This window comes from Zonotrichia albicollis, chromosome 17, assembly GCF_047830755.1.
Source record: "Zonotrichia albicollis isolate bZonAlb1 chromosome 17, bZonAlb1.hap1, whole genome shotgun sequence".
Lineage (NCBI taxonomy): Eukaryota > Metazoa > Chordata > Aves > Passeriformes > Passerellidae > Zonotrichia > Zonotrichia albicollis.
The window spans coordinates 12,200,424-12,215,812 of record NC_133835.1 but is presented as its reverse complement, the minus strand read 5'-3'; the positions used below and the strand labels follow the sequence as shown (position 1 = coordinate 12,215,812).

General features: G+C 45.6%; 1 protein-coding gene across 3 annotated transcripts in view; it reads left to right on the top strand.

The window, feature by feature from the left end:
* PHACTR3 (phosphatase and actin regulator 3) overlaps window positions 1-15,389 on the top strand; it is a 98,699-nt gene that overhangs the window by 48,176 nt on the left and 35,134 nt on the right. For all 3 annotated transcript variants that reach the window (XM_074553747.1, XM_074553748.1, XM_005489059.4), the window contains exons 2-5: window positions 4,229-4,390; window positions 5,236-5,313; window positions 9,315-9,497; window positions 13,812-14,015. In XM_074553747.1, the coding sequence (XP_074409848.1) occupies window positions 4,229-4,390; window positions 5,236-5,313; window positions 9,315-9,497; window positions 13,812-14,015 (627 nt within the window). The remainder of the gene's footprint in view (window positions 1-4,228; window positions 4,391-5,235; window positions 5,314-9,314; window positions 9,498-13,811; window positions 14,016-15,389) is intronic.

Sequence of the window (15,389 nt, the reverse complement as noted above, 5' to 3'; positions counted from 1 at the left end):
AACCAATTCATCAGCAAACAGAGCACGCCTGCCTTACAAATTTGCCTGCAGCTCTTGTCTGCTGTGTTATTTTTAAACTGCCTGCAGGTTGCAGATTTTTCAGTGGTCCTTCTCCTACTAATGTACACACAGGATTTAGCAAGGCACAACTTTCATTACTGTGAATTTAAGTTACCAGAATTCCCAGCACATTAAAATTCAGCATCCTTCATCTTCCCACAAACTTCTTGCTGCATTCACAGGAGGACACCCCGTGTCCCCTGCAGCCTGCCTGCATGGCAAGGTCAGTGTGACTCAGCCCTGCATCCCTGATGTTCCCAGCTGCCTTTCCTCAGCCTGTGGAATTCATCCTGCAGTTGCTGGAATCAGCAGGCATCCAGCTCCACACTCAGGTAAACCCAACTGAGCCCAGTGCTCACTTGAACAGTGCTGTTATCACCCAGCCATGATCACCTCAGCACCAGCCCCAGCTGCTGTAGGAACTGGGCTGTGGCAGCTCAGGGCACTCTCCCACCACACAATTCACAGAACTCCCAGCAAACCTGCCCCACTTCTGTAGGAGGCCGGCTGGGATGGAGGCAGGGTCTGACGTGCAAATGGGAGAGCTTCTGTGAGCAGAAAACCTTCATAATGATTGCACAATTCCCACAGAGAGGGGAATTGCAGGAAGAGTGCTCTATTTATGGCACTACAATGTTTTAAGGAAGAAAGCAAGGGGGTGTTCTTCACCACAACTGCTGCTGATGTAAACAGAAGCTGCAGATGCTCAGACTTTCTGAGGGGTCAGACCCTGGAGCCAAATGTAATGAATATTATGGTTTGTTTGCTTCTTCTTTGTTGTCTGGTTGATTGTGCAGCCCAGAGCTGCACTGCAGAGCAGAGTCACTCTGGAACCTCTCCCTCCTCTGACTGGGGATGTCTCAGACATTAACCCACTCACACTACACCACTGCCAGGAGCTCTAGAAATCACCTCAGCTAGCACTGTGAGAGGAACTTGCCCACATCAGCAGCAGGGGCACAGCCACATTGATGTCCCCCTCTTTGGCACACACAGAGCAGGTGAGGAGTTTGTGATATGGGAGGGGTTTATTCTGAGGCTGAAGCTCCAGCACAGGAGTCTTTGCCCTCACATGTGTACAGCAAGGAATTTAAAGTGATTTTGGAATAAACAGCCAATAAGCTTCAGCCAGAACAAAATCCTGTGGCCTCACAGGGCTGGGGATTGCCTGCTTGTGGGGCAGTGAGGGCCAACAGGCTGGCCTGGCTGTGCTGGGCTTAAACTGCTGCTCTCTGGACCCTGATAGTGACTGTCCCTCATCCTTCCACATTACACAGAGAGTTAAGCTGCTGCTTGCTTCCCCCTGCTGATTTGGAGAGTCATGGTTTGGCTCTTGGCTGTTTGTATTTTGCAGACATCCCCTGTGTAATTGCATGGCCTGGCCCCAGGCTGTCAGGCTCTGGGAGAAATAACCACATTATTCCACAGAGCAGTTAGCATAATTAAAATATTGACTGCAGATTAAAAAAATGCGCTGAATGTTTCACAGAGTGGTTGGAGGGTTGGCAAGCCTTGGCAGCTTGTTGGCTGCAGGAGCTGGCTGATATTTAGGAGTGCCTTCTCCTCCAGCAGTCACTGCTGTACGTGGGAACTGCTTTTTGTGCTGTCAACTTCTGATCTCCCAGGCAGCCAACCCACAACCAGGAGAAAATGAACTGACTGGAAATGAGGTGCTCCAAGGGCTCTCTTGTGATTCCCATTGCCAGTGAGACCACTGCCTTGTTATTTAGGACTTCAGGATATCTCTCTTGCTGTGTCTCTCTCTATTTTGCTGTCCATCTTTCCCAATACACAGTATAGAAACTGCATATGGTGAGAAGGACTGCTTGTACCATATGAGAATCATTAATAAAGTTAAAAAGCCCGCAAAAACCTCCACTGGAACATATGTTTTTTCTGCTATTCCTTCTTTGACATTGGATTTGTACCCGTGTTTCATCTGCAATCATAATCTTTGCATTTCCACAACCAAGAGGGCAGAAAGGGAGGGAAGAAATGCAGTTGGCAGGGCTGGTGCAAACCACAGAAGCACTCAGGGAAACCTCAGTGTCCTTGTGATATCTCCCCATTCCCCTTCTTAGGGGAATATCTGGGACCATGAGCATCGCTGGAGACCCACAGGTGTTTGGTTCAAATGATTTCCTGGTTCTTTGTATATCTGTATCTTTGTGTGTCTGGCAAAAACTTCAAATGATCCCATACTACCAGTATTAAACAAAACATGTGGGGGATGTCTGACCCACTTTGCAGATACCTCCATCCCAAAGGAAACACAGCAGAGCCAGTGAATCAGCTTCTTGTTTAATCCTCACTTGATGCTTGAGAAGCTCCTGCCCTGGGAGGAGCAGCAGTGCAGGGTGACAATGAGCAGGGACAGCTGAGCTGAGCTTGTCCCTCTCCACTGCAGCTCCCAGGGACAGGGCTCTGTTTCACAGCCTCATCTACAGCTACTTGGGGATGAGCTAATTTCATGAACATTTCTATTTCCACTCAAGACGTGTCACAAGAAATGACCAAATGCTATTTCCTGAGGCTTCTATTACAGCTTTAAAGTGATCATAATAGCAAGTTAATAAGAGATCTACTCTGCCATTTTCCATTCTCATTGCTATTGCTGTAATCAAGAGCAGCTCTAATTCCTCAAAGCTTATTTCTGTGGTACTTCTCATTTTTGAATACACTGTTAGGAAAGGAGCAGAATATCTCGGCACTCCAGCTGTGGTCTGTAGGCTACTGCCTTCCTTCTGTGCAAGGATCATTGCTGTTTTCTGCTCTCAACTTAATCCTGACCTCCAAATTGTAAATTATAAATATCACCTTGGGTAGGCACCATGCGTTCTAAGGAAAAAAAAAATTACTTTAAATCTCTGGTAAATTAAACCCCCAGATAAACTCAGTGGAATGAGAAAAAAAGGTGCTCTAAATTCAATACAAAGAAAGAGAATTTCACTGGGCATGCATGGTGTGTGTGGGGAATTGTCACAGCTTTTCTCTGCTCTAATAGTTCACATAGCCAAGTTTTAGTTTGTCTCCACTGAGTGATTCATCTCTATTACCAGTATTTTCAAAATTAAATGGAAGAGGAGGAATGTGTTGATTCCCCTGCTGTGTTTAATAATCTTCCAAAAATTGTTTCCTGTTTACTTGGAAATCCCCACCTCCATGCTGTGATTTAGGCATTTTCACCCTGTTAACTTAAAAACAAAGCCTAGAAGATGCTGGATATGTATGATCTTGCAGTCATGAAGCAATTTGTGATAAATGTTGCTGTTCCAGAGAAAAATTACTTGGAAATGTACATATTTTCATAGCTTCACATTCCCAATTTAAATCTTAACTGGTTGTTGGGAAAAAAATACAAATTACTGCTCAGTTTTTATTTCTGTAACAGGTCTGATGGCAGCTTCTCTTTCAGCAATTACTGCCCTGATGCTGTAATACAGATCTCAGCAAAGACATCAATAACCCCATTTAGGGCACTGTCCTCCATGGCACTGGCTGGCACACAACTGTGAATACTCAGTGGCTATTGTTTCATGCAACACTTGTCTATAAGAAAAACTTGTGGTGCATTTTCAAGGAAAATTATTAAAAATACCTAAATTGATTTTCCAGCTGAAGCATTATCTCTGAATTTCTGTGGCTTGGCTGGACAAAAAGGAAAGAATTTTCCCCTTAGCTTTCTCAGGGAATAAATTTTCACAGCAGTCCTGAGATTTTACTTGTATAGCACATATCAAACAAACTCTTCTTTATATAAGATTTGAATTAGCTCACAAAAGTCAGCATGTTCTGTGTTAGCTCATGTGAAGAGTTCATTTAAAAGGCAGCAATATCCTGTGACCCAGGAACAGAACTGGAATCTGGGGATTCCAAAGGGATCTGAGCTCTCTCAGCTTTACATTAAGGTCAGCATTTTTTAAATGAGCATTAAATTTATGTGATTAACTGGCGGCCACGAGAGCCTGATTTACAGATGTGTTAAACTTCCACTCCCCTGTTAAAGCCATGGGGAGCTCTCAGCTCTCCAGGGTTCAGGAGGCTGTGGCAGCTCCCTGCAGCTTTTGGGGGGACAGTGGCACCACTGCCCTGGTGAGCACCTCTGCCTGCCCTTTGCAAGTCACTGTGGGGTTTTGTCTAACAGGTTTTTCCTCTCTTCCCCTCTCAGATGAGATGGAGCAGTCCCCTGCAGTGCGTTCTGACTACTTGGTCTCAGGGATTCGAACTCCACCAGTGAGGAGGAACAGCAAACTGGCAACACTGGGCAGGATCTTCAAACCGTGGAAGTGGAGGAAAAAGAAAAATGAGAAGCTAAAGCAGACATCTGCAGGTAGGCTGAGAGCAGGAGAGGGATGCTGCACAGCAGAGCTTTCATGGGACATGTTAAAGGTGACCAATTCAGAGATTCCAGCATTCAACAGATTATTAATGTTTAAGGCTCAGAGGGGCCCATATAGGCTGACTTCCTGTATAACACAATTTAGTACATTTAGAAGGAAAGGTCAAAATATGAGAGTGAAGCACAAGCCTTGCCCCCAGACTGCTTTCCAGAGGCCGTCCCTTGTCCACACAGGCTACATTTATGGCCCCAAGTATTGTCACCCCTTTTATTTGGGGTGAAGTTTATATAGGTCACAGTAACATGATGAGAAGTGACAGAAGGGAGCTGCAGCATGTGAAATGCCTTCCCTCAAGCAGCTGTCTCTGAGGGGAAGGAGCCCAGCACACAGCACAACCTCCCCTCACTGGGCTCCAGAGATGTCCCAGGAGATGAGCATGGAGACTGTCTCACTTGCATTTTCATAAGATGGGACGGGACAGTGCAGTTCCCTTCACTTGCTGCTGTATCCTGTGGGTGTCCAGTGGAGGACACTGTCCAAGGGAGCTCCAAGGTGCCACAGTGAACAGCAGGAAGCTCTGAAATCCCTCTGATTGCACTCAGAGTGAGCTGACAGCACCTCATACCATAAACCTCAGCTTTATATGTGATGATTTTTTACAAGGAAGAGGCAAAACCAGCTTATCAATCCATGCTCCCCAAGACAACATCCTTGCAGTCGTTTCCAGGCACACAGGAGTTGAGACTAAAGGGAATTTCCATGATGCCTCTTTCTCACCCCATTACATGACTGCTCTGTTGGTAACTGTGCTGTGTTGTGCCATTACTTTGTGCAGTGCTGGAGAAGAAGATGACAGCACGGCAAGGGAGGGATGAACTCATTAAGAAAGGCCTTCTGGAGATGATTGAGCAAGGTAAGTAAAAATTCTTCATTGGTTTTGTTTATCAGAGGCTCTTTCAGGACAGTAGGAAACACGTGTTTTGCAAAAGCAGAATAAAGGAGCAAATTAATAAAAACCTTCAATCCAAACAGAGTGGAAATCTCAGTGTTTGCATTTAAGGCTTGTCATCCTTCAAGCTCCTCCCTGCTGCAGTCAATCCATGCAGTTCAGTGTCTGATGCTCTCCCATCTCCACGCAGCTCTGTGTTCCCTTGGTATACAGTTGCAGCAAAAGCTGGTCCGTATGTTTTATGTAATTGCCTAAACCCAGCTAAATCCTTCTTCCTTCTGCCAAGAAATCCAGCTCAAGCTGGATAAATACAAACTTCAACATACAGAAGCAGTCAGCTAACATGAGCAATGGATCCAGATCCCATCAAATGATCCCAATCTGATGTTTTCAGCTGTTTTCCAAGTTTGTGATGTAGGGTGTTACCAGTGTACCTGCTTTTCATTCCCATGGAAGAGTGAAGCATTCAGTGCAGTCATTTTAAAGCTTTCCTGAGTCCAAACCAGAAGTCATGGAAGGAAAGATGATAAAGTGTCAGAAACACTCACAAAGGACATGGTTCTTGTTCCAAAGCCCTGACAGATGCTCAAGGGAGACACAGATCTGGGTGACTGTTCTGTGAGATTAACTGAGCTCCCAGTGTTATGGACAACATCCCAATTGCCATTTCCACCTAAATAGAGATAAACCCCACAAATCCATCTTTACTTTGAAAACATCATAGCAGAAGGCACTGTCATGAAAGAGGACTGGCCTTTTGAGTTTGATTAATCTCACAGATAGAAGCTATATTCTTGGAAAGTAGTAATTGAGTTTCTTTTGTATAAAACAAATGCCATGCCTATAAATAACCCCTGGGACCATACTGATGCCAAGCTGGAGTGAAGCTGAGCAACTGAAGAGTCAGAAAAAGAGCATTTTAAATAGGATTTCTTTTTCCATGGGAGTAAAGCAATTTTAATATTATTCCGTTGGATATATTTTAAATTTTATATTAAATAATCTATCAAACCATTCATTTATTCTAAAATGGAAGTTCTTAGAAAGTTCATTTTTAATTCCTGTCCATTGAAGTATTTGTGTCTCTCATAATTCTAGATAATTACATGCCCTATTAGCATATTACCATTACTGTATATACATGATCTCCACTAATAGCAGGAAAGTTCCCTATAATCCATGAATGTGAAGTCATGCCCTGCAAAAAACCAGTAAAATAGAACTTCTGTAGAGCCCATTAAGAGGCAATAATGAGGAATCAATAAACCTCTTGCATGCATAAAGAATGGTTGGGAGGAAAAGGTGATGCCAAGCAGCAAGATAATTTTAACAAAATTAAAATAGTTCAAATAAATATAGTCCAGTGAGGTGTGAGGACAAGCTGCGCTTTTAACTAGACAGCTGCAAACAGACTGCTTACCTGTCTGCAGGAAAGCTGCCTGGAGCTCCTATAAGCATCACACAAATTTCCAGTGCCTCCCTGTGCCCAGAAAGGGAAGAGTGGATCACAGTCAGCTGAAGGACATTGCAGCTGCCTGCAAGTTATTTGTCTTTACAGAGTGTTGTGAATCTCCAGGGTTATTTTATTATATTAGCAGAAGAAGCTTATTAACTGGAATAAAAACTGACCCAAATAATTCTCAGTAAATGATTAGTGCCCTACTTGGACTGAGCTGAAGTGGCAGCAGTTTCAAGGCTAAGTCCTCGTTTATGCAGTTAGGTTGCAAGTGTCAAAGCAGCAAAAAGACTACAGTAAATCCTCAAATCCCTCTATTCCATCAGGCTCTCCTCCACTTCCAGGGAGCTGATTCCTGCTCACTTTCATAAACAGCCCAACTGGGAGGGTGCTGCAGCATGAGAAGCCTCATGCATTTGCAGTAGGTGCCACTCAGAGCTGGAGCACAAGACCTGGCAGCAGTGTCAGGCAGTGTCCCTGGCAGTGGCCCAGGTGGCTCTGAGCTCTGCACAGGGCTGGTGCAGGATCTGCAGTGCCCTGGGAGCAGCCCAGGGTGAATGGCACTGTCCCTGTGTGGGTGCTCAGTCACCCTGGCAGGTTGTGTCACCCTGTGTCCTCACACAGCCCCCAGGCCTGGCTGGCCATTCACAGCATGGCCTGGCCACCTCTGTCCCCTGCTCCTCTGGGGCTCTGCTCACACAGGGCAGATGCCAGCCTGCCCCTGGAAAACTCCTGAAATGCAGCTTCACTCTGGGAACCAGCTTAACTCCCTGAGAGATGACATGGGTGTGGCACACAGCAGGGTTAATTCCCAGCCAAGTCCCAGCCTTGCTCCAGGTTACCTTGCAATGCTGAGGGCTGGGGTTCTCCTTCCCCCTGGACCTGATGTCTGTGCTTTGTCCTGTCCCCAGACCATCTCTAAAATACAGCATTGTGACCCACTGGCAGCCAAAGCAGCTCACCCACTTTGATGTAAGCACCAGCTGATCCCTCCTGCCCCAGAACATGGCTGTTGTGAGTCTCAGAAATGCCCCAACAGGAACATCTTCTGCCTGCCAATCCTTCATTAGCTCTGCCCTCCCAGGGGCCGGGACCTGCAGGAGTCTCTGGTGCAGATGCTTTGTGGCCCAGCTGCCTTTCCCCAGGCTGTGAGGGATGTGCAGAGCAGAGTTACCCTGAGCACGTTTAGGGAGCTCCCCCTCGATGTTTGTCCCCTTGGTGAGCACAAGGCTGATCAGGTTTATCTGTGCTTACAGCTCTGGGCAGGGGCTGCCTGTCAAACCACATGGCAGTGGTTCACACACCATGATTATGTACAGGCTGCCTTCACAAGAAGCTGAAATGTAGGCAATGAACTTTTTCCCCCCTCCCCTTCCCTGTATCATAGCAACTGTGCTACTGCAAGGGCTATTTTAAGAACAGTAACTTTTCACCAAACGTGATTATGAGGCAGACTGAGTGAGCTCAGTGTGCAAAAATACTGCATCCCTTCTGCAGCATCTCTGGGCCAAAATCTGATACCCTCACCCAAAAGCACAAGAAATTACCCTGCAGATTGTCCAAATAGCATCAAAAAGAGGTAACTGTGAATGTTGCTGATTTAAATCAATGTTCAAAGATTGCAAGAAAACACAGCCCTGTCAGGAGCTTCCAGAAAGGAGTGTCCAGGGATGAGAAATACAAGCTGGGAGGTGAAGGGTGGCCAGCAGGAGCATCCATCAGCATGGAGAGCTGCCCAGGGAGGGAAGTGATTGCTTTCTGTTTCTTTGCAACAGTGATGTAGATCTTGTAAATTCTGAGGGAGTAAAAGAGTAGTTTGTATTCTGAAGACTCTTGCCTGAATAAGAGAATACTAGAAAAGCTTCAGTCATCAAGATGCATACAGCTGCAGGGATCACTGGCACAAAAATCTTTCAGAGTAAGCAAAGGGAGCAGTTTCTAGGTCTGCATGAGGAAGGATTTGAATTTCTGATCAGCTCAATCACACAGGATACACTTTTCAAAGCTGAGTAACTAAAACTGCTAAAACCCTGCAGTTTGGTAGGAATATGAGCAGCCTTTCCTTCCTGCAGCATTGCTGGATGGTAGCGAGTTGTGCTCAGAGCCTGGCGCAGCCCAGACATGTCAGATCCACCGGGGAATGTGCTGCTCCACGAGCTCTGCTCATGCAAGGAAGGAATTGTCTTCTCCCAGAGACCTCTGATTGCCCATTGCTCATCTCCCACCTGGCAGCTGCTTCCAGAGCTCAGTGGCCACTTGCTGAGGCAGCTGGATGCCCACAGAGAGAGGTGTCTCCTTGAGAAACCCGAGTGGTTTTCATGCCCAGATGGGTCTGCTCACAGGATTTACATCACAGGTGGTTAACACAGAGATCAGGTGCTGCTCTAAGAGAAGTCTCAGTCCCCTGAGCATGAGCAGCTTTAAGAGTCCCTCTTTTCAAGGGGATATCAGGGGGGCTCAGCTTCCACTGCTCATGGTTTAGCTAAGATGAAATGATGTGTTCTTTTAGATACTGAAGGCAAAGCCTGCACTGGTGACGATGGCACGAGGGTGACACAGAGCGAGGCTCCAGCAGCTGTGTGCCAGGCACTCACCTCAGAGGAGGAGCAGCAGGACACCACAACTGCAGCCACAACGAATGTGACCTCCTTTGGTGAGGAGCTGCACTTGGATGAGCTGAAAGAAGATGCAGGTATTGCATATAAAATGTTTCCAAAAAACTATGAAGTGTTATAACAATATTTCTGCTGAGGGGTTGAATATGTCAGTGCATTAAAGGGCCAAATCACCTTGCTCAGCCCAGCCCACACTAGGTTAGCAATTGGTACTTAATAGCTGTGATTTCTGAGACTTCTACCAAGCTGAGGAACTACACAAAGCTTGGCATGATGGGATTAGTTGAATTATGAGATGATCCAGTCTTGGCATGGTGCCCCTTTGGTAGCAGCAGCGGCTGCTGTGAAGATGAAATAAGCTTCTCTTAAAAAGATTTCTTAAATTTCTGTGCCAAACCTGACTTTATTAATCCTGGCTCAGGAGAGCAATGCCAATGCACAGCCCACACTGTCCATGTCACCACTGTCCCCAGCATGCTGCAAACACCAGTGAATTTTGCTTCCAGGAGCAGAGATCAGCCAAGCCAGGCTCCTTTGGTGCAGCCCTGCCGAGGCACTGGAGCAGCCAGCACAGCCCAGCAGCTGCAGGGCTCCTTTCACCTCCTGACAACCAAGAAATGCAAAGCCTCAGAGATAATGCTTTATCCTGGTTTGTGAGGACTGTCATGTGGTGATTATGGATTTTCCTGCCCTCTGGACAATCTTTACACCTTCACCATCTGTCCTGGCAGCCTTTTGTTCTCTGTCCCACCCCTTCAGGCCTGGCTTTCTTGGGGGTCTCAGGCCTGGCTGCTTCCACCCTCAGAATGGAAATCATTCCCTTATCAGCTGAGGCAAAACCCACTCGTCTCCCTGTTCTTACAGCAACCAGATTGAATCTTGACCAGATTACAGGCTTCTTTTCTTCTTTCTCTATTCTAGAGCTTTTAATTCTGTATCACTAATGAAATTTCTTTCTGAACTTGTAATTCTTACCATTGGGACATGCTATCATGGAAAGATAGCACTAATGAGGTGTCATGTGTCTAACCTTATGGATCTGCATAACCTCACAGTGTGATTTAAAATTTACCTTACAGTGTGTTCAAAATCGTGTATTGAAGCTTTCAAAATCATCCCAATTTCTTTCCCTAATCCTAGTTCCTTTTATTGCCTCCCTGAAACAATCTTTCCTGTCTTTTGTATTTCTTTTCCTCCATTTTTGAGGTGTCATTTTCCCAGGTTCCACAAAAAAATAACAGTGGGATTACATTCTTCTGTGTCCTTAGTCTGAGAGACTCCAATTTGTAGGAAGTCTTTCTGCCTCTTCCTGTTGGTGGCCTCTGACTGATCTTGTCTTTATGTGCTTATTTCTCCCTGTCTGTACATCCTAGCATTCCTGTCTCTAGTAAATGCACCTGAAGGAATTAATTGGGTGGGAAAGCTCTTCAAAATTGTCAGTGTGCTGCTAAATTTATTATAATGTTGAGTTTTTGATAACATTTGCCCTTGGGCTCAATCTAGGTCTAATGCAGTGGGTGTCTTTCCAGATTCACATGAATAAGTGACCAGCTAGAAAGAAAATGAATGGATTTGCTTTACACCCATTGTGTTCTATGTCATCCTCTGGGATAAAGGCCAAGGAGGGGAAGAGGAGAAAACACAATTTGCAGAATTCATGTTCATGTTAATACACAGAAAAGAACAGCCAGGGCACAAAGAGGACACTTTTCCCCACCTAACCTCGCCAGTAGGCTTGGGGACAGTCCCAAGGGGATGATTTCTACCTGGTAATGAGATGGCATTTTGACAAGTGGCACTCCATGAATAATCCTACTGCTGAGCACTTGGAATACTTTCAGCAGGATAATATTCACTCTGCAGTATGAAATCTGCTCATGGGTTTGTGTGCTCAGGACTCGGCTCTGCCTGACACCCTCCCAGAGCAGGGTGGAGCTCAGGACCCAAAAAGTCTGGCTGGGGCTGGAGCCTTTGGATGCACCTTGTCTGCAGCAGAGGCCCCACTGTGGCTGTGCCAGGCAGCCCCTCTGTCCCAGGGGCAGCCACAGGGGAGCTGCTGCCAGGGAAAGCATTGCTCCCCTCAGGGGAATGCACTCAAATCTGACTCATTTTCCTCTCCAGCTCCGAACATCTACTGGGGCTCTTGATCTTTCACTAATGTAACCCATTAGTGACTCTGTTTTTCCCTTCCTCTATTACACATTTTGTCTCCTGTGCAATGGGCACAAACACCCAAGTGATGTCACCCTGGAACAAGGCATTTCCCTAGAAGTACATTTTAAAAAATTATTTCCAGCTATAATTCACATAACTATCCCATACAGCAGCTTTCCTTTCTTGACAGATTTCACAAGAACTCCCGGTAATGATGCATATTTATTCTTTCCTGTCTCTTTTGAATGATAAATACTCATTCCTCCCCTTCTAGGCACACTCATTAATCTGTTTGTCAACAAATTAAATGCCATTATCTTGCCAATGCTATTGTTTCCAACTGCCTGAGTGCCTTGGTGCCTCCCCACGCACTCTGAGCACGAGGCTGCTGAATGTTCATTAATACAGAGAGTTTGAATTCCCAATGAGACACAAAACTGAGCCAAGAAAAGATTTGTGATGCAGCAGCTGTGGGTGTCACTGCAGTGAGATTTTAGGAGATGGCCTAGAATGGTTTGGAGGGAAAGTTGCCCTGGACAGACAATCCAGAGAGCCCAAAGAAGAGGGATTTGCCCAGGAGTTTGGACCTTTCTCATGTTGTGCATCACCCCAGCTCTGGATCCTCAGCCCAGAAGACATGGAGCTGCTGGAGGGCCACCAAAAGGATCAGAGGGATGGAACAGCTCTCCTGAGAGGGCAGCCTGAGAGAGCTGGGGTCAGCCAGCCTGGAGAAAAGAAGGCTCCAGGGAGATCTTACAGCTGTTCAGTACTTGAAGGGAGCTTATAAAAAAGATGGAGACAAAATTTTTGATAGGACCTGTGTGGTACAACACAGGGCAATGTTTTTAAACTGAGAGAAGGAAGATTCAGGCTAAATACAAGGAAGAATTATTTTATAATGAGGGTGGTAAAACAGTGGAACACACTGTCCAGAGAGGTGGAAGATGCTTCATCCCTGGATACGTTCAAGGCCAGTCTGGATGGGACTCTGAGCGATTTGATCTCATTGAAGATGTCCCTGCTCATTTCAGGGGATTGGACTAAATACCTTTAAAGTCCCTTCTAACACAAACTATCCTGTGATTCTGTACTTAGGAGAGATTTAAACACTGATCTCCCCATTTGGATGAGTGGGGTAGGAAAAACAACCCTCATGGCTACTGCTGAGCCCAGAGTGGCTGGAAATGCCCTTTGGAGGGAGCCTGGCTATGGCTGGATCAGAGCCAGCCCCCAGGCTCCCTGTGGGTCCCTCACCAGCCCAGGCAGAGCTCAAGACATGTGACAGTGAAAGCCCAGCAGTGAGGCTCTGTGTGAGCCTGGGCACTGCCAGGGCAGCTGTATCTGAGCAGAATTCAAGGATGCTAATTTTGGACTTCACCACTGAATTTCCACCTGTGTCCTGCTTCACTTCATGCCTTTCTGCATCTATTCCCCTGTGCCCTCATCACAGCCTGGTCAATTTGATGAACTGCTCAGTGATTCAGCCTGCACTAACTTTCACAGCTAAGTGCTTTTGCCATCCTTGCAGAGACAGTCCTGAAATGAGCAGTGCTTCACCATCTCAAACCAGGCCTTTGGAGACTGATTTCTTTGCTTAACTACTTCACCAATTCCCTGTTCCACTCTAACTGCTCAGATCCAATAGCAAATCTTTTGTGTGGCAGGGTCTTTTTGGTTATCAGCTTTAACCTCAGAAAATGCTCAACAGCTCTGGAGTCAGGTACAGTAAAAGAGGGCTCAGAAAGCAAGTTGAAACATTGTATTAAATAAGATAAAATCCATATTGGGAAAATTAACACACATCAACTTTTGGAAGGTCAGTTTTTAGGTGATATTCTGGGTTTGATATTCTTTGCCTTTTGGCTGTGTGTTCCTAGACAGAAGAGTGCTCACCCAGGAGCTGTGTGCTCTAAGAAAATTCATTGCTGTTCTCAAAAGTTGCTTTGCCTTGCTATCCTCATTATTTAAAAAGAAGGAGAAAAAGGCTTTAGGGAAATAAAGGAAGCTCAGCACTTTTCTCAGGAGCATCAAAACCAACATTTCCTCAATATCCTCATATGTTTGATTTTTCACCTGCCCTGGCTGGCTGGCTGTTTCACACAGTTGCTTTCACAGTGGAAAAGAAGTGTTTCTAGCTTAGTGCCATGTGTTCCGTTTTTCTGAATGTTCCTGGCATTGTCCCCTGGCCTATCATTATTAACTTCATGTTCCATTAATCTTACTCATCTTCCCACTAGCCAAGAAACCTTCAGCACCCACGGAAGAACTGGAAGATGCCAGTCTGCCAGCGTCTGAAGAGAGTCCACAAGCCTTACTTGTACCTGAATCCATAGATTCCCCCCAGAAGCAGACAGAAAGAAACCCAGCACAGCTTCCCAGCCCTCCATTGCTCCCAGCTCCACCACCTAAGGCAATCTCCAAAATCACCAAGAGCATAACAGGTCAGTCATCACTGCTCAGGAAAGATTTCCCCATCCTTGATGAGTTCACCTCCACAGCACTGTCAAATCATTTTTCCATGCCTGTTTTGAAGCCCCACACTGCTGAGAATCCCTCAGTTATAGTGAGCAGTGACCATATCTGGCTGCCTGATAACAATGCACTGGTCTTTGTACTTCACATATTTATCTGAACCTCTCAGGGGATTATTTGTTGTGAGCCTACAGCACTAAACACACATAAAACAAATCAAACCAACTGCAAACATCTGCTGAATCTCATGCTCATATTGATATGCCATAAAACACAAGGAAGATTTAAATGTTTTCATTACCTGGGCTCCCACTGGAGAGCAGGACAGCAGCCAAAATCTAGTTCAGCTCAAAGGTTCTGCAGAGGTTTCTGTCTGAGGGGTTTGCTCTCTAGGGCAGGTCTAAGCTAGAGCTATGAAATCTGCTCTGAAGAGTGATACACCTGGCAATCCTCTGTGCCAGACTTTATTGAACATTTCCAAAAGCAATTCCCCTGGGCCTGATTTTCTAATGTATTGCCAATGTTGTTACATGTCTCAACATTCTGGCACGGCAGAAAGGGTGCTAAAATGAGAATGATTTTAGTTGGTTCCAATTTCAGGGCCCCTGCATATGGTAAAAGCAGCTAAAAGGGCCTTATTGCAAATGAAAATCAAGTCCTGACATCTAAATGTCAGACCTGTTGGATATTTAGGCTTTTAAATGACAGCCATTATGTGAGCCCTGATTTACATCCACACTCATCATCTGGCACAATGAGCAGGGTTTTCAAAGTCATCAGGAAACAAAACATCAGAGGGGTTCTGTGACCTGACCACTGGGGCTTAGAGAAAATATTGAGGTTTTCAGCCTCTTTAAAGAAAATTGCAAGTATTTCTTTCCCATGGAAACAATTCATACTTTGTCTGTGCTTAAAAGCTGTAATAACTCAAGTGGGAGCTGGATTCAAAATGGTATTTTAGTGCTCCCCAGGAGCTGCTGTTCAGGTTATTTCTCTGTCCTGGGCTGTGGGTGAGGCTCAAGCCTCCCCTTCCCCCCTGCCAGAGGAACAGGCAGCCCAGGCCCCTGTGCCTTTGCTCAGCTGAGGAGAAGGCCATGACAACACCAGATGTATTTGGAAACCTGACCCACACAGGGTATAGAGATTACACCTCCACCAAGCACTTCAGAGCAGTTAGAGTTCAGGTTTTTTTCTGCTTAACTCAAGTATTTCCTGTAGCATCTGAGGTATTTTGAATTTTGGTATTTAATTCTCATTTACATCTTCCACAAAGAACAACTTCGAATTTTCTCAATGATTCCAGTAACTCTAGAGCCTTTTCCAGTAGTGATTATACATGTTTA